The sequence below is a fragment of the Paroedura picta genome, chromosome 1, assembly GCF_049243985.1.
Source record: "Paroedura picta isolate Pp20150507F chromosome 1, Ppicta_v3.0, whole genome shotgun sequence".
In the NCBI taxonomy this organism is placed as follows: domain Eukaryota; kingdom Metazoa; phylum Chordata; class Lepidosauria; order Squamata; family Gekkonidae; genus Paroedura; species Paroedura picta.
Genome location: NC_135369.1, coordinates 21678923 through 21695819, shown reverse-complemented (window position 1 = coordinate 21695819; position 16897 = coordinate 21678923). Strand labels below are relative to the sequence as shown.

General features: G+C 45.3%; 1 protein-coding gene and 1 long non-coding RNA gene across 2 annotated transcripts in view; one reads left to right on the top strand and one right to left on the bottom strand.

Moving 5' to 3' along the window:
• Positions 1 to 4037: 4037 nt before the first annotated feature.
• On the bottom strand, positions 4038 to 10817 carry TXNIP (thioredoxin interacting protein). The gene is made up of 8 exons (XM_077326398.1): positions 10292 to 10817; positions 8803 to 8875; positions 8553 to 8700; positions 8048 to 8150; positions 7343 to 7599; positions 6639 to 6798; positions 6343 to 6494; positions 4038 to 5912 (listed from the first exon to the last, which is right to left on the bottom strand). Exons 1-8 carry the CDS (start codon positions 10539 to 10541, stop codon positions 5877 to 5879), a joined length of 1179 nt encoding a protein of 392 aa, XP_077182513.1. The 5' UTR covers positions 10542 to 10817; the 3' UTR covers positions 4038 to 5876.
• A 3606-nt stretch (positions 10818 to 14423) lies between these two features.
• The window catches only part of LOC143832639 (uncharacterized), a 53998-nt gene continuing 51524 nt past the window's right edge, over positions 14424 to 16897 (top strand). The window contains exon 1 of the long non-coding RNA XR_013229340.1: positions 14424 to 14829. This is a non-coding gene — a long non-coding RNA (uncharacterized LOC143832639). The remainder of the gene's footprint in view (positions 14830 to 16897) is intronic.

The following is a 16897-nucleotide window of genomic DNA, read 5'->3' as shown; positions in this document are numbered from 1 at the left end:
CTGTGAGATAGGTAAGGCTGAGAGAGTGTGACTGACCCATGCAGCAAGATTCCATGGCATGAGTGGGGATTTGAATCTGGATCTCCCAGGTACTAGTCCGATACTCTTAACCACAACACTGCAGTGGCCCACTACACTTTAGCAATGCATGATGGGTTTTGCTCAGGATTTGAGTGTGAACCTCTCTGCATCTTCATGGCTAATGACGCAGCGTCTGAGTTAATTTAATCTAATGTGTGCGGCTTGGTTCACTTCTGTGAGCAACCTATGTGAATTTGTCATCTTGTCTGATACTCATAAACATTCCCATGGTATAGAATCATAGAGTTGGAAGAGGGCATACAGGTCATACGGCCATCTGGTCCAACCCCCTGCTCAATGCAAGATCAGCCAAAAGCATCCAGGATAAGGATCTGTCCAGCCGCAACTTGAAGACTGCCAGCAAGAGGGAGATCACCACCTCCTTAGGCAGTCGGTTCCACTGCTGAACTACTCTGACTGTAAAAAAATATCTAGTTGATATTGTTCTACACATAGCTTAAACCCATTACTGGGGGTCCTATCCTCTGCTGCCAACAGGAGCCTTTCCCTGCCTTCCTCTAAGTGACAACCTTTCAAATAATGAAAGACAGCAATCATGTCCCCTCTCATAGAATCATAGATTCAGAAGGTACCTACAGGGTCATCTAGTCCAACCACCTGCAGAATGCCAGAAATTCACAGCTACCTGCCCACCCACTGTGACCCCAATCCCAGACTGGAGGGACCCCAATTCCAATCCCATCCCCCCCCCAACAAAAACCCTGGCAAGTCTGCCCTGGAAGCCCTTTCAGTCTGGCCTGGAGGTTCTTCCCCTTCTCCAGGCTGAACATTCCCAAGTCCTTCAGCCTTTCCCCAGGCCCCGGATCATCCTCATCGCTTTTGATGATTGTTTTGTGTGTCTGTTTGAGGGGGAGGCAAAAACCCTTCGCGATAATATTCAGCTCCTTGACAAAGCAGTCTGCACGGCCTTCCAGATGTCCATGGTCTACAATTCCCATGAGCCCTTGCCAGCGAACGCTGGCAGGGGCTCATGGGAATTGTAGTCCATGGACACCTGGAGGGCCGCAGTTTGACTTCCCCTGGAGGGCCGCAGTTTGCCTTTGTGTTTTCTTTCTTTTTTCCCCACCAGTCTCGCCCACTGGGTGTGAGTGAGGAAGGCAGGCTGGTTGCCAAATGTTGCTCTCCAGCACACACATGCTACAAAATGAAAACAGGTCTGTTTTGCAGGTTTTGCCCAGCGTCACAGGGGTTAGAGCAGGGGTAGTCAAACTGCGGCCCTCCAGATGTCCATGGATTACAATTCCCATGATCCCCTGCCAGCGAATGCTGGCAGGGGATCATGGGAATTGTAGTCCATGGACATCTGGAGGGCCGCAGTGTGACTTCCCCTGCGCTAAGGAGCAAAGTGCTAAGCATTGCATGAACTCATTCCTTTGTGGGACCTGACCAGAATGGTTGATGCCCCAGCCACTTTGTGGGCCTGTGGAGAGATGAGGTAACTACCCTTACCTAAGACCACAGAGAAGCTCTCTTTATCTCCTTCTCGCAGACGCTGTCCCGCTGGAACTTCCCCTTCTCCAGGGCCGCCCACCAGAACCTTGAGAACAAACAGGGCTGGCTCCAGAGTAGGCCCCTGGTCTGATAGCAAGCCACTGCCCTCTGCCCTGATTGCAAGATTTCATGGGCCTTATCGCAGGCAGCTTTCTGATTAGGCTGGCTTATTTCCCTTCCTATGGAGTTTGGCAGCTTGTCCATCACATGGTTGCCAGGATGGTACAGCCAGGAAAAGCCATTTCCCTCCTTTGATTGATTTTTTTTCTCCGCATTTATGGACTCCCCTGTGTTTCTACATAAACTCCACTCTGGTCACCACCCATCATTAGGAATAGCCTTTCATCTCTAAGTTGAGTTTGATGATTATGGCTTTGTCAATTCCCTGGGGAGAGGCTGCAGCCGAACAAGGGTGGAGCATAGATTGAGATAGATTCATGGGGGAGCATTGATCTAGATGGGTTGCCATGTTATTCCGCAGCAGCAGAAAAGCGTCAGAAAGTCCAGGAGCAACTTAAAGACTGAAGAAGTCTTTAAGAAGTCACAACAGGCACCCTGTGAGGTAGGTGAGGCTGAGAGAGCTCTGAGAGAACCGTGACTAATCCAAGGTCACCCAACTGGCTGCATGTGGAGGAGGCCACTGGTCTTAAACATTAGAGGCCACTGTCTTAACCATTACACCAAGCAGGCAGTAGGCACTGCTCCAGTATGCTGCACTGGCCAGACCCAACCTGGAGTACTGTGTGTTCTCGAGGCTTCAATTCAAAAAGGACTTGGACAAAATTGAGAAGGTTCAGAGGAGAGTGATGAGGATGATCTGGGGCCTGGGGATCAAGTCCTATGAAGAAGGGCTGAGGGACTTGGGAATGTTCAGCTTGGAGAAGAGGAGGTTGAGAGGGGATATGATGGCTCTCTTGAAGTATTTGAAAGGTTGTCACTTAGAAGAGGAAAGGTTCTTGTTCACAGCAGAGAAGACCCACAGTAATGGGTTTAAACTATGTGGAGAACGATATCGGCTAGATATCAGAAAGAACTTTTTCACAATCCAAGTACTTCAAGCAGTAGAATCGGCTGCCCAAGGCGGTGGTGAGCTCCCCCTCATTGGCAGTCTTCAAGTAGCGGCTGGACAGATACGTATCAGTCTGATCCTGCATCGTGCAGGGGGTTGAAGGCCTGTATAGCCCCTTCCAACTCTTATGATTCTATGAATCTTCAAGCAGGCTACCAGTATCAGTGGTCAAATATGACATTCCCTTGGAGATGAGGCAGAGTCTGTTGGGTACATGGGCAGGAGTCAAGCATGAAATCCATACAGGAAGCAAAGAATGGTTCTCACAATGGAGGGGAGTACGCTGTAGGGTCCCACAAGGACCAGTATTGGGACCAATATCATTTCTGAATCATTGATCTGGAACTAGGGGTCCTTAGTGCTGTGCCCAAATCTGAAGATTACACAAATTATTCAGGACCAAGGCTGAATATGAGGAGCTCCAAGTGGACTTCTGCAAACTGGGTGAGTGGGGGACAATGCGGCAGACAAAGGTCAGTCCTGGTAAGTGTAACATGGTTCACATTGGGACAAAAAAAACCCCCATCCCATCAAGTGCAGGCTAACGGGGTCCGAACTTGCTGACACCAAGATAGAAAAGGACCTTGAGATCATAGTGGACAGCTCAGTGAAAGAGTCAAGCCGGTGTGCCGCAGTAGTGACAGAAGCAAAGTACACTAGGGCTTATTAGGAAACTGCAGAATTAAATGGCTGATATTGTAATTCCCCTGTCCAGATGCATGGTGCAGCCTTATTTGAAATAAGTGTGTACAGAGGGAAGAGTACAGAGAGCAGGTAAGATGATTAAGAGGTTGGAGCACCTTCCCTGTGAGGGAAGGCTGAAGAGTCTGGGGCTTTTCCATTTAGATGATGACTAGAACAGGCCTGGGAGCAATGGCTGTCAAGGACCTGAAGCTTCATTTTGGAATGTACTTTATATATGGAATAATAATGCTAACAAACTACCCTTGGTTTTCAGGAACTTTTTCTACAGGTTTCCCTTGAAGTTGCCAAATTCCCAGTCCCAGGTTGGGAAATACCTGGACATTTTGGGGGTGGGGCCTAAGGAAGGCAGGGTTTGGGGAGGGATCCCATTGGAGCCTAATGCCCCCTTTCCAAGACAGTCATTTTCTATAGTTGAACTAATCTTGTTGCCTAGCCTTAGAGATCAGTCATAATAGTAGGACATCTCCAGTTGTCACCTGGGAGTTGGCAACCCAAGTTACACTCCAGCACACCTGCCCCTTTTCCAAGCTCTGTCCTCCCCAGTTCTCAGGTTAATCTGGAACTGGGCAAAATTGCAAGCACATCTGAAAACCCACTTGCGTTCCCATAGAACTTGAGAGTAACAGGAGTCCCTAGCAGTGTCAGAGACCACAAGAGAAGTCGAGACATATTTAAATTTTGAAAAAAACTTTATTAAAAATGGAACCCCCCAAAGGGGCTTTCTGTAGAATGACAACAGTACAAAATATCATCAACATTTTCAAACCCATACAAAAGCAAAATACACAGAAAATAAATCCACAGTAGAAAAAGACACGTCAGCACATTTCAAGATTTGTGTCTGACCATCACTTAGACAGTATCCTTTTAACAAACCGAGCTCTGGGCAGACAAAGCCTGGGATCAGTTAACACTTCGGATATACAGTGCTATTAACAAATACATTTTTTTTGAAAAAGTGCATTTTATTCTGTCAGTGGGGGATAAACCAAGCATTGGGGAGGTGGAAAGTTGGCCAGAGAGCAGCCCAGAAGCAAAACAGCATGCACTGTGATTTAAAGTCAGCCTTCAGCTATGGCTATGAGGTGTATGGTTTTTACTCATTGCTTGTCAGCTGTGCATGGAAGAAGACTGTTTGGCACCATTGGTCTTTGGTCTAGTGCATTTGGATATTGCTGGGCTTTATTTTTGACACCAAGGCAGCAAGGGAATGCCTGAGAGTTCTCACTGCAACAGGAAGACACCGAGAAGACGCCCTCCTTCAAGGCCTCAAATTTCATCCCTGCATTATGAGGCTGCTGCTGTTCGGTTGCCATCTCCCCCACACCCCCATTGCCTTCCAACACTGGTTTACCCACATAATACAGAAGACAAAAAACCCACAGATACAAAGAAAATAAACCTAGTGATTCTTTCTCCCTTAACCCACCAAAAACGTTGGTTGGTTTATACTTAGGAGATGTCAAGTTAAACATAAATACAGGAAATATTAAGTGCTACGTAAATGGTCAGCTGTGAGGCTTTCAAAACCGGCCACTTTTCTGAAAAGCTACATTTCTAAGCAGCATACAAGTTTGCTTGTTAAATGACAAAACGAAAGAACATTCGGAAATACAACCACTGAATTAACCAACAGGAGCTCCCACCCCCTTTTTCTCGGGCCTGTTCTCTCATCCACCTGGAACAATTTGGTGGCATAAACAACACCTTCCACTACCTGCTAAATCCTTCTGTTTTCACCTCTTGCCTTGTACATCTAGCACCAACAACACAACCCATCATCTCTGGCCACACCCACAGAACACTCTAATAACACATCTCCCACAGATAAGAGCTCCCCCACCCACGAGGTTAAAGTGTTTAAAGAAAACATTTGTTCAGGAAGCAACACATACAAAAAAAAAGCTTGTTCTAGTATTGAAATTGTCAGACATAACCCTTCCCCCCCCCATGTCTGTAGCTAGATCATAAGGTTCAAAGCACTTTTGATCGCTGATACAAAGTTATCGATACACGTATCATTGGCACACTGCCATGTTCTGCTGTTCAGTCTTCTAGCCATTAGTCTGTTGGGTTTTCCCCTTTCCTTCGACAGGAAAATACCACACTCCCTGCTTCTACAAACTCCCATCTGCTCCTACCCCCAAGTTTTTATTTAAGTTTTATTTCAGCACCTGATTTTTTTTTTAGGGGGGATTCTTAAAGCCACTGTAGGGAGGAAGCAGGGAAGCCAAGACCCATGAGAGGCTTCTTTTAGCCTATGCCAAGTGACCTTTGGACAAAAGGCATGAAAGGAAAACAGCTCTGCAGTTCTACTCCTTGCTGACCACTGCTTTGTTTCCTTGCAAGACTGCGGAGTGTCCTGCCACCATGAAATCTTCCCTTTTTTATTTAAAAAAAAAAATCAGGAATTTTCCGTCCGGTGCAAATCTGTGAGTGCAATGCTTCAATGAGTCCTGAAAAGCCTGGAGAAGACAACTCTGTAAAAGTTGTTTCTGTCAGCTGATGCTCACTGGACATTGTTGTTGGCAATGCAAGGGTCCACCTGGGAAGAGAGAAGCACAAAGAAGGGGGGATGAAGGCCTAGTCTGAAGTCTGCACATGATCACATTTCCTTGGAGAAGTGGAAGCTGGGGGGGGGGGGGCACTCATCTTTCCCTATCTCAAACATTAACAGATTCCTCTTCAATTTACTTTTTCATGACCCCCCCACCACCACTTTCTTCTGCTTTGTTGCATTTCCCTCATTTGCACTCATTGCAGACGTACTAGGAAAAGAGGCAAAAAAGGTACCCTTAATTAGTTCATTTATCTTAATTGCCTGCAAGTCAGACATGCAGCCAAAACACTACTTATGCAAAAACTAGACTAGATATCTAGCTGTAGAATGGGTTCCTGGATTCAGAAAGACCTCTGCTGGGTGCATCAGCTATTCTGGGGCTGCATTTCAGTCCAAGACAGCTGGGAAGCCTCACCTCCGTGTAGGTTGGTGGGGGCATGAACTTGAACTCCGGCGCATACATGAAGATGGGACTGTCGAAGGAGTTGTCCAGCTCATCAATAAGAGGGGCGGTAGGGCTCTCCAGGCGGTGGTCTTCAGGGACAATGTCCAGATAGCAAGGAGGTGCTGCAGAGGAAGAAGGTTCAGGTTAGCCAAAATCAGGTTAGGTTGTTTCCTAACAGCTCCCTTTGCTTTGAGGCCTGCCACCCATTCTCCAAGTCTAGGACCCATAATCTCCCCCCTCCCCCAAATGAAGAGGTCTCTACTCACCTTCAGGGATATCAGGGATGTTGAGATCCACCCAACTCATTTCTGAACTAGCCTGGCTGGCCATGCTGGAGCTACGGCTGCCGATGCCAGAAGACTTGCTGCCAATGACAAGGGGCAGCTCCAGAATAATCTTCTTGGAACCTGGGACACTGACATAGATCTGCAATGAGAGAAAGGAAAGTGGTGGTGAGGGTCAATCTTGGGAGGTAAGAATATCAAGAACTACCTGGAAATCTCTCAACTGGCTGTTTTTTAAAAATTAAAGATGAACAATAGCCCATATTTAACACTGAAAGCTGTTGAACACGCACACAAGGCATCACTCCATCACCAAAAACAGTAGTTCAGAACTATGCCTTGTGCCCATTCAAATGCATCTAGTCAGTGTTTTGCAAACAAAGATATGCCACTACCTTGCATAAAAATGCTTATATTCAAAGATGAATATGAAATCTGAGGGGACAGCCCTCCCAAAGAAATTCCAAGAACGTGTCTGCCAGCTGTAGATTATTCACTTGTCCAGTCAAGGCTTGAACCCCCTGCATTCAGTACAAGCTTTAGGGCCCCACCCAGACTCAACTCCTGCTCCTAGTCCTTGCATTTACCGTGCCCAGCTTGATAACAGATTCAGAGCAGACAGTTTACTGACTAAGGGGAGACATCCAAGTACAATTTTGAGTACAACCATTGTATTCTAGTCTCACCTGCAGGAAGTACTCTACACGCAAGATGTTGCAGCCCAGGATAGATGGCTTGATTTTCTTGACTCGGAGGGTCTTGCCACGCCAAGTTTCGGACATGCCAGAGACGATGTGGTTGCCTCGCACGCAGGACAGCTTCTGGGTGAAGACCTTGGTTTGCCCGTTAGCCAGGTAGGTGTGCTTGGAAATGATGGCTGCCTTCGGCACCACAATTCGGGAGCAGGTGTTCTCAAAGTCTGCGTTTATGCAGATGTCATCACCTGGAAGAGCAAGGTGGAGAAACCACTTAAGACTTTGGAACTTCAGACTCAACAGAGCTTTCTTTGCTATGTGGTTCGGAGCTACTTCAGAACTTAATGGAACATTCCCCGGTGTAAGCTACTCTGGAGCTGGTTCTAGTTCCCCATCAGCTGTTCTCCAACCCTGCAGCCTTGAGCGGCGCCTGGACCATAGAATCATAGAGTTGGAAGGGGCCATACAGGCCATCTAGTCCAAAGCATCCAAGAAAAGTGTGTATCCAACCTTTGCTTGAAGACTGCTAGTGAAGGGGAGCTCACCACCTCCTTAGGCAGCCTATTCCACTGCTGAACTACTCTGACCATGAATGGTCACGACAGTAAATTTTAGCACTACTCTCCTGTACAATGTTTTCTCCCCTCCTTCCCTCGACACCCTCGCTCCCCAAAGCAAGGGGGCTCAAAGGCTCACCTTCACAGAACCCTTTGCGGTCAATGCTGGCACTAACAGAGACGTGACCATCAGGGATGAACATACAGGACACTCTCTTCTCCTTCTTGGCAGCAACAGGGGACTGTAAAATAAAAGCACATAAAGAGACATGAGCATAACATCTAAAACCTGAGAGATGTATTGCCTTATTTTCAAACTGTAGTCCTGCCCACATAAACCTTGGGTGCTTGACCTCTTACCCAACCTTAACAAGGTTCTCCTCTCCCCATTTAGAACTTAAATTATAACTAGACATTCAAAAAGGTTTTTTTTATAAAGCATCCATTAAAACAAGACATTTGCATAAAGCATTCAAGGCTAACAATTTTAAAAAGCAAGCATTTTAAGCTGACAATTCTAGATCAGCCCACTAAAATGATTCTAAAACGATGGCCAGTTTAACACAAGTTTCCACAATAACATTGACGGAGTGAGTACACTGCCGGCTTAGCAGCAAGATGAAAGCCGCCAAAATGATAATTACCATCAAATCTGGGGTGTTGACGTCAATCTGATCCATAACTTCAAAGCGCTTCTTTATCTCTTGAGTTGGGAAAGATGGGCGATCCAGGAAAGCCTTCACCCAATAATCAACACAGCCATACTTCCCCTTGAAGGTAGTACCAAGAGGCCTGGAAAACACACACAAGATGTTCATTAGACACAGGAAGCTTAGGGAAGTAACAACCTTGTGCTGTGCAATGTTTCTATAGCCACATTTGTCAAATACCTACCCTTGCGGCAGCTCAAATCCAAATTTGTATTCGTAGGTGTTCCCGGGCCTCAGAATCACAGAGCCATCTGTATCTATGAAAGAGATCATAAGAGGGAAAAACTGTTAGTCTTCTGGATAGAACAGGTTTCAATTACATTATGCAGTAAATGCTTCTTGCCAACATGCTCAGATATGTCTGGGGATTTTAGGCCCAAGGGTTTTAGGAGATCCCCATTTTTTAGTTGAGGAACTGGAATGTCAATAAATACCTCTACTTTTAGTACACTACACGCAGCTAACATCAACAATCTGTTGGAGAGCTACCCCCCCTATGATACTGCAAAGAATGAATTACATGAGCCAGCCATCTAAGGAATTTCTCAATTCATGGCCCCAGCTTACTCATCACTCGCAGAGATTGGCTGCCAACTTTGACAGCTATGACACTGGGAGGGGGAGAAGGAGTCCTTGTATGAAGTGTGTCCATAGCCAGCCAACCTAGTCAGCCAATTCCATATTGCAGCACCTGTTTCTGGGATGTACTGTACTCACTCTTTTCCTGTGGAAACTAATGTAGCAGAGGAAGCTCATAATACAGTGGAAGGTGCTTCCAGACGTTTAAAGGCAATCCACTCTACCCACCCCAGTATCCTTTGTTCAGTTCAGAAGGTTCCCTCCCTTGCTCTGCCAATACCCAAGCCTAAAAATTATGTGTTGTTTCCTAGTCTCCATCCTCTTCCATCTAAGACCAAGGCAGTGTTCCCATGAGGAATCCAAGTTTAGTCTATCAAGACTTATTTCTAAGCAATCATGCATTAGATTGGAAATGGGCAGTGGGCGTTCCTAAAAACACAACTTTTTAAGTGGCTGAGTTCCACCTCCATTCCCATAAATGCAACCCTACAAACATTTATTTAATTATTCCTTCAATTTATAACCCGCCACTCCCCGAAGGCTCGCGGCGAGTCACAGAAGTCCAACAACCCCAATAAAATCCCATTAAAACAGACATAAAAACATAACAAGTTACATATATAACCCCCCTAAATGTTTTCTAGCTTTCTAAGCTTAACCGTATTCCACTGTTTACTGGGCACCTTGATGGTATCTGACTTGAAATTTTTGTAAATTTACACCAAGTTCCAGAAAAATAGGCTTTAAAAATAAATTGGGCTAAACATGCAGCCTATAAATACTGTGACAACGAGACCAAACCAGAGCCAAGTTTTAAAAGCTTCCCATTTGAGGAAACCAACCCCCAGTCAAATCACAGGGCTGAAAGGGAAGCCTACTGAACAGAGAGCAAATCCCATTAAGTGAACTTCCAAGCAAACACGTTAAGATTAATGAAACTGGAACAGTCTATAAAGGGGCCCGCTTTGCCTCTCACGAGGTTTTCATTTTTAATTGAAAGATAAATAAAATAATAGACAACATCAATGCCCAACCAAGCTGCAGGCACCCAAAGACACAGAACAAAAGCCAGCCAGCCACACGGGGATACCCACCAGCGGGATGGTCGTCCAGCGTGAGGACGTCTTCGTAGCGAAGATACTCCATCTCCTGCTTGCATTGCTGGGGCCCCTTGATCCACAGGACCTTGGCCACCCCGCAAGCCAGGATCTTGACCGCGGTGACCCGGGTGACTTCGGCCACTTCCACGGTCACTCGCCCGGCCACCTTCTCCCCGCTGCTGTAGATTTTCTCGGACTCGCTGAAGGCGAGAGCGAAGGTCTTGATCTTCTTGAACATCACCATGGCTGGAAGCAACGATGCCTGCGCGCAACCTAATTGACGCTGGTCCTCTTGGCGAGAAATGCTTGGGAACACCGCGAAATGGGAAAAGGCTAAAGGGCTAAAAAGAATGATAAAATCTAATTTCGGCCCCTTTTTGGAATTGGCTTTTTCCAAACACGGGTAAAAACAAAAGGCAAGCGTTTAGCGAAATAGCCTGCGGGACGGCGAGGGTCAAGTTTTAGCTCGTGCACGGCAGCACCTCTCGCACTCAGCGCCCAACTGGCTAATGCGCGGCTACACCCGGATGCGGCCTTTTATATCTCCTCCTCCCTTTTCCACCCTCCCCGGGGTTGTTGATCTCGAGCTGCTCCATGCAGCCGGCTCGTGTCCCCTCGTGCTGCCCTCGTGAACAGCGCTCCTATTGGCCGCCTCGCCGTGTTTACAAACCGGGAGGCCAATCGGAAGGCAGCTGGCGGCGCGTGGACAGCGTGTGTGGAAGAGATGCCGGCTTTCAGTTAGAAGGGAAAAAAATAATAAAAAGGCTGCACTGGGAAGGGGGGGAGAGAAGTAGAGCGGAGTGACGCATAACTGTCCAATGAGAAAGAAGACTGAGTCCAGCGGCTCCGCACCATCATTAAAGTTTTATCCAATGGGAAGGAAAGGAAGGGGGCCGAGGAACGTCGCGAACGAATGGAGCGCGCGGAAGGGGGGGGGGGTTGGGGTGATTCGTAGCAGGCTGAGGAGAATTTAGGCGAGTGGGTGTGGCGGCCTATGACTGATGAGGGGACTTTTGGTGGGAGAAGGGGCTGAGTTATGAAGAGTTGCCTTAAATAGCCAGATGTGAGGGAGAGTTCAAGCCTCGACCCTGCCTTAGTGGGAATGGATAGACTCGGGTACATGATGGGAGGGGGGGACGTTTGTTGGCTGGAAGAGCAGCGCTTCCAAATTAAATCGCAAGTGATACCTTGGGCTAATCGCAAGTGATACCTTTGAGACTGAAGTTTAAATCTGGGTATAAACTTTCGTGTGCATGCGTACTTCAGATGAAGTGAAATAGGTGCTACTGGGCCTCAGTTTTGCCCTGCTACTTCAAGCCAAGTGCGTTACCTAGCTGGATCTGCTTAACAAATTTGAATGTTAAAAGATCCCCAAATGCTCGGAATGTAGCTGCTTAATTTAATCCAAAGCATGATTTTTCTGGTAATTCCAAGAATGTAAGTGCAACAAATGGATAGTAGCGGAAATCTTTATAAAAAGGGTACATTCAAAGATCCATCAAAAATCCAATTTAAAAACGTCCAAAGTTGTTTTGGGGACTAATATCGCAAAATAAAATAAATAGTCGAATGATCAAATTAAATGCTGCAATAATTGGAATTGTGAAAATGCACTGGAGTATCTCTAGAGATGTTACTTTAAAAAAGGCTGAACAGTACTTAACACAAAAAACAGCTTTTAAAATTACAACGGGTGCTGTAAACTGAACACCCAGGGCTAACCGATGCTAAAAATAACCAATGCTGAAATGGGATTAAAATAATATCTCCAGTGCCCCAAGAATCAAAAGCCAAAATATAGCTTATTCCCTGAGCAGAAGCATTGCACCTACAATTGTGTGAATGAATTTAAACATTCCTGAAATGCAGTGTTTATTTAATTATTTTAAAATGCAGTTATGTTTATTGAATACAGTTACTCTCAAGCCAAAGAAGCTGTTGCTTTGAAGGAAACACTTATAAGCAAATGAACAGCACTAGTTCTTCATCTTCACTGTTGTAGAATTTTACACAGCCACAAGTTTGTAACATGGAGCTCAATATATACTAACATGCTAACATAAATAAGTTAACGTAAAGAATTTTAGGCAAGGTGACAGTATACAGCCAACTCCTTTCTCAATTTTGAACCAATCAGTGTTTCCATGCCCGGTTCTCACTGTTGCTTCTTGACCTGCATATAGGTTTCTCAAGAGACAGGTAAGATCCTCTTGAGAGGTCCTTACCATTTTGGTCCTTTATCATACCCATCTTTGCATGAAATGTTCTCTTCATATCTCCAGTTTTTTTGAAGAGATCTCTGGTCCTCCCTATTCTATTGTTTTCTTCTATTTGTTTGCACTGTTCATTTAAGAAGGCATTCTTATCTCTTCTAGCTATTCTCTGGAATTCAGCATTCAGTTGGGTATATCTTTCTCTTTCTCCCTTGTCTTTCACTTCCCTTCTATCCTCAGCTATTTGTAAAGCTTCCTCAGACAACCATTTTGCTTTCTTGCATTTCTTTTTCTTTGGGATGGTTTTAGTTGCTACCTCTTGTACAATGTTGAGAACCTCCATCCATAGTTCTTCAGGCACTCTGTCTATCATATCTAATTCCTTAAATCTATTTGTCATCTCTACTGTATATTTAAGAGCCTCTTGTGGCGCAGAGTGGTAAGGCAGCTGCCTGAAAGCTTTGCCCATGAGGTTGGGAGTTCGATCCCAGCAGCCGGCTCAAGGTTGACTCAGCCTTCCATCCTTCCGAGGTCGGTAAAATGAGTACCCAGCTTGCTGCTGGGGGGTAAACGGTCATGACTGGGGAAGGCACTGGCAAACCACCCCGTATTGAGTCTGCCATGAAAACGCTAGAGGGCGTCACCCCAAGGGTCAGACATGACTCGGTGCTTGCACAGGGGATACCTTTACCTTTACTGTATATTTATTAGGGATATGATTTAGTTCATACCTGAGTGGCCTAGTGCTTTCCCCTACTTTCTACAATGGAATACAATGGTCATAGCAAACACTCTTTTCCAACAACCCAAGAGACGACTCTACACATGGACAACACCAGACGGTCAACACAGAAATCAGATTGACTATGTGCTCTGCAGCCACAGATGGAGAAGTTCTATACAGTCAGTAAAAACAAGACCAGGAGCCGATTGTGGTTCAGATCATCAGCTTCTTGTTGCAAAATGTAGGCAAAATTTATTACATATCTTTCCTTTTGACCAATTTTTCACATGCTAATTCTATTGGCAAGGGCATTTGCAGATCAGACAGCCAGAGCTTGTTCTGTATGCATTCTTTGTGCCGTTGATGCCATGCTGAAGCTGAGGAGTGCCGTTTTAAATCGGAAGATACATTCTAGATAATGTAACTTTTTCCATTTAATCTGTGACCATAGAAAATTGTAAACCAAACAACATAAAGCTTAACCTGTATGTAGCTTCGGCTCAAGAAACAAACTTTCAATTTTGGCCTTGAATTTGGGGGTCATCATGCTGTCCTCACCTCCAAAAAGTCAACCCTGGCTGTTTGAAACTGAGCCAAAATGAATCCTAATTCCTGCTTTCCTCCCCTCCCCTTCTCAGGCAATAAGTGCATTCCACAAACGTCAAGGAAGTTTTAAGGCTGGGACAGGCACATAGCCAATTGTGCTGTGGTCCATTACACGTTCCTGAAATAGTACTCTTTCCTATGCTCTGCCAGCTTTTCTATTGCCCTTTTGCCTCCCTGACCTCGATTTGTCCACCAACACTAGACATACAAAGGGACAAACATAATGTAATGTTAGCTCTTATACGCAAATGTTGATTAATCAAGAGGTTTCCTAAACTGTATTCTGATGAAGTGTGAGTCTCCTTGGAAACATATCAGTTTTCCCAATGAGATCAAACGTTTCTGAAAACATCTTGGCCATTGCTACTGGCCATTGTCTTCTGTTGCCACAAACAGTCATGGGAAGAAGAAGAAGAAGAGTTGGTTCTTATATGCCACTTTTCCCTACCCGAAGGAGGCTCAAAGCGGCTTACAGTCGCCTTCCCATTCCTCTCCCCACAACAGACACCCTGTGGGGTGGGGGAGGCTGAGAGAGCCCTGATATAACTGCTTGGTCAGAACAGCTTTATCAGTGCCGTGGCGAGCCCAAGGTCACCCAGCTGGTTGCATGTGGGGGAGCACAGAATCGAACCCGGCATGCCAGATTAGAAGTCCGCACTCCTAACCACTACACCAAACTGGCTCTCTGGGAGATAGATTCAAGTGGGTAGCCGTGTTGGTCTGAAGCAGCATAACAAAACAAAATCCAGTGGCACCTTTAAGACCAACAAAGATTTATTCAAGGCCTGAGCTTTCGAGTGCAAGCACTCTTTGTTAGGTGTGTTCTATTTAGCCTTAGCTCTGAATTCAGGCAAAAAAATGTTGGGGCTAAAGAGGCCTTGGCTAGTATTCCACATGGTCTACTTGAGCCTATTCCTGAAGCCTCTGCAATGAACGGTGCTACCACGGCAGGCAGGCAGAGGAGTTCCTGAGCATACTGGTCACCTTTGGTAAGTATTTCCTAAAAGAAGGATTTGTAAACTACTGATGTAGAAGAACAAATTTTGAGTCCAGTGGCACCTTTAAGACCGGCAAAGTTTTACTCAAGGTATAACATGCCCTGTGCAGGCACACCAACAGCTATCCACTTTGAATCTACTGATCGAGAAGTATGGCTGCTCTCTGGTTCTCTAAATGCAATTGCAGGTTAGAATCGGTTTCATTTTGAACATGAGCTCCAGAGCTAGAAAAGATTTCTCCTACTGCTCTTCAGCAGGTTGTGAGACAAGTCACTCTTACCCACGGATGTTAAATGGTAGCTCATCTGTATGAACTGTTATTCAAAATGCACCTGAAATATTTCATCTCCTCCAAATGACCCAAAGTTTCCACTCATTTGCAACCAGAGGAATAGCCTTGGAGAATAATTTGGTAACAGGCAGGATGGATCACTTCAACAGGCCCAGCATGAAGGCCTTAGTCCTGGAAAAGGAAACCTTATATGGCTTTTAAAAAATGTCTTGTGTAAACAGGCCAGAAGGGTATTTGTTCACAGAGGGGAAACAGCTGCAGTAAAAATGCAACTTGGCAAGAATCTGAGCAGTAATTGAGAGGGTCTAGCAGCTTTAAGGAACTCTAGAAAGCAGTGGTGATGAGTGTTCTTTTCTCTTCTGACAAGTATATATTGTTCCGTTTCTTGCATCACATGGCAAGTATGTCGGACATGGAAAGAAAAGCTGAGTTCTGTCGACCACATGCCAGTCTGCCTGCCTGCCAATCATCCCACTCTTCTCCATGTAGCTCAGGGCAGCATACGTGGTTCTCTTATATGCTATCCTCACACCAACCCAATTAGGTTTCAGGTGGCTTGCAGTGCCATCCTAAGCAGAGTTATGCTCTTCTAAGGCCATTGACCTCAATACTCTAGGAAGGATATTACTCTGCTTAGGATGGTGTTCCCAGTAAACTTGATGATTGTGGTGGGTACTGTAACTTGTACCATGATTTCTCCTCAAGTCACAGAAACGGTAGTAGCACTTTGAGAAATGTGTAGGACGAGCTGTGGGACAGTACGGTTCTATATCAAATCCACTGAGGCACAATTCCATAGGTCTGCTTAATAGTACACAACTTTAGTTTTTAAAGGTAGGGATATTTCCAGATTGCGTGGCTGCTAGAGAAGGTGAAATATCTTGCATTGTGATAGACCAGAATGAACATTTCCCTATTATATTTATTTAATAATGTATTTATAATTTGATTTGTATACCGCCTCTCACAGACACGTTATCTCGGTGGTTAACAGCAATCTAATACCACATTACTTTAAAATTACTTTAAAATGTAAACAATAAAATAGTAAAAATGGTAAAATAGCAAAAGAATAGTGCAAATTGTTTAATTTAAAATATGTAAATAAAATACGAATTGTCAGCACCAATGATGGGAAAAAAATTCTGGAAGGTTAGGAAGGTAAGGAGGTGGTAGGGAATTAGTGGGGGAGAGGAAGGGAGGCCCAGTTTGTTGTTTTAGAGAGTTTCCTGACCACCGTCAACTGTAAACCTGGTGGAAGAGCTCCGTCTTGTATGCCCTGCAGAACATCTGTGATCTTCTGATCTCCTGGAGGAGCTCATTTCACCAGGAAGGCCCTGAATCATAGAATCATAGAATAATAGAGTTGGAAAGGACATCATGGGTCATCTAGTCCAACCACCTGCACTATGCAGGAAACTCACATCCCAAATGCTCATCTACTGTAACCTGCCACTCCTTTGCCTTCACAGAATCAGCCTCTCTGTTAGATGGCTATCTAGCCTCTGTTTAAATATTTACAGAGATGGAGAACCCACCACCTCCCGAGGAAGATGGATAACCCATCACCTACCAGGCCCTGGTTGAGAACTTCAAGAGCTTACTGGGGATCGTATTGAGATAGGCAATCTGCTCTGTGTTTTATTGTCCAAGGGTTGGAATAATTCTGTTGCCAGAGCTTGCCCTCTCGTGGTTATTGTCAGTAATTCACCATTACCGTGTATTTGAGAAAGGGAAAAAACTCTTGACGTTTCCTACATGTGCCTT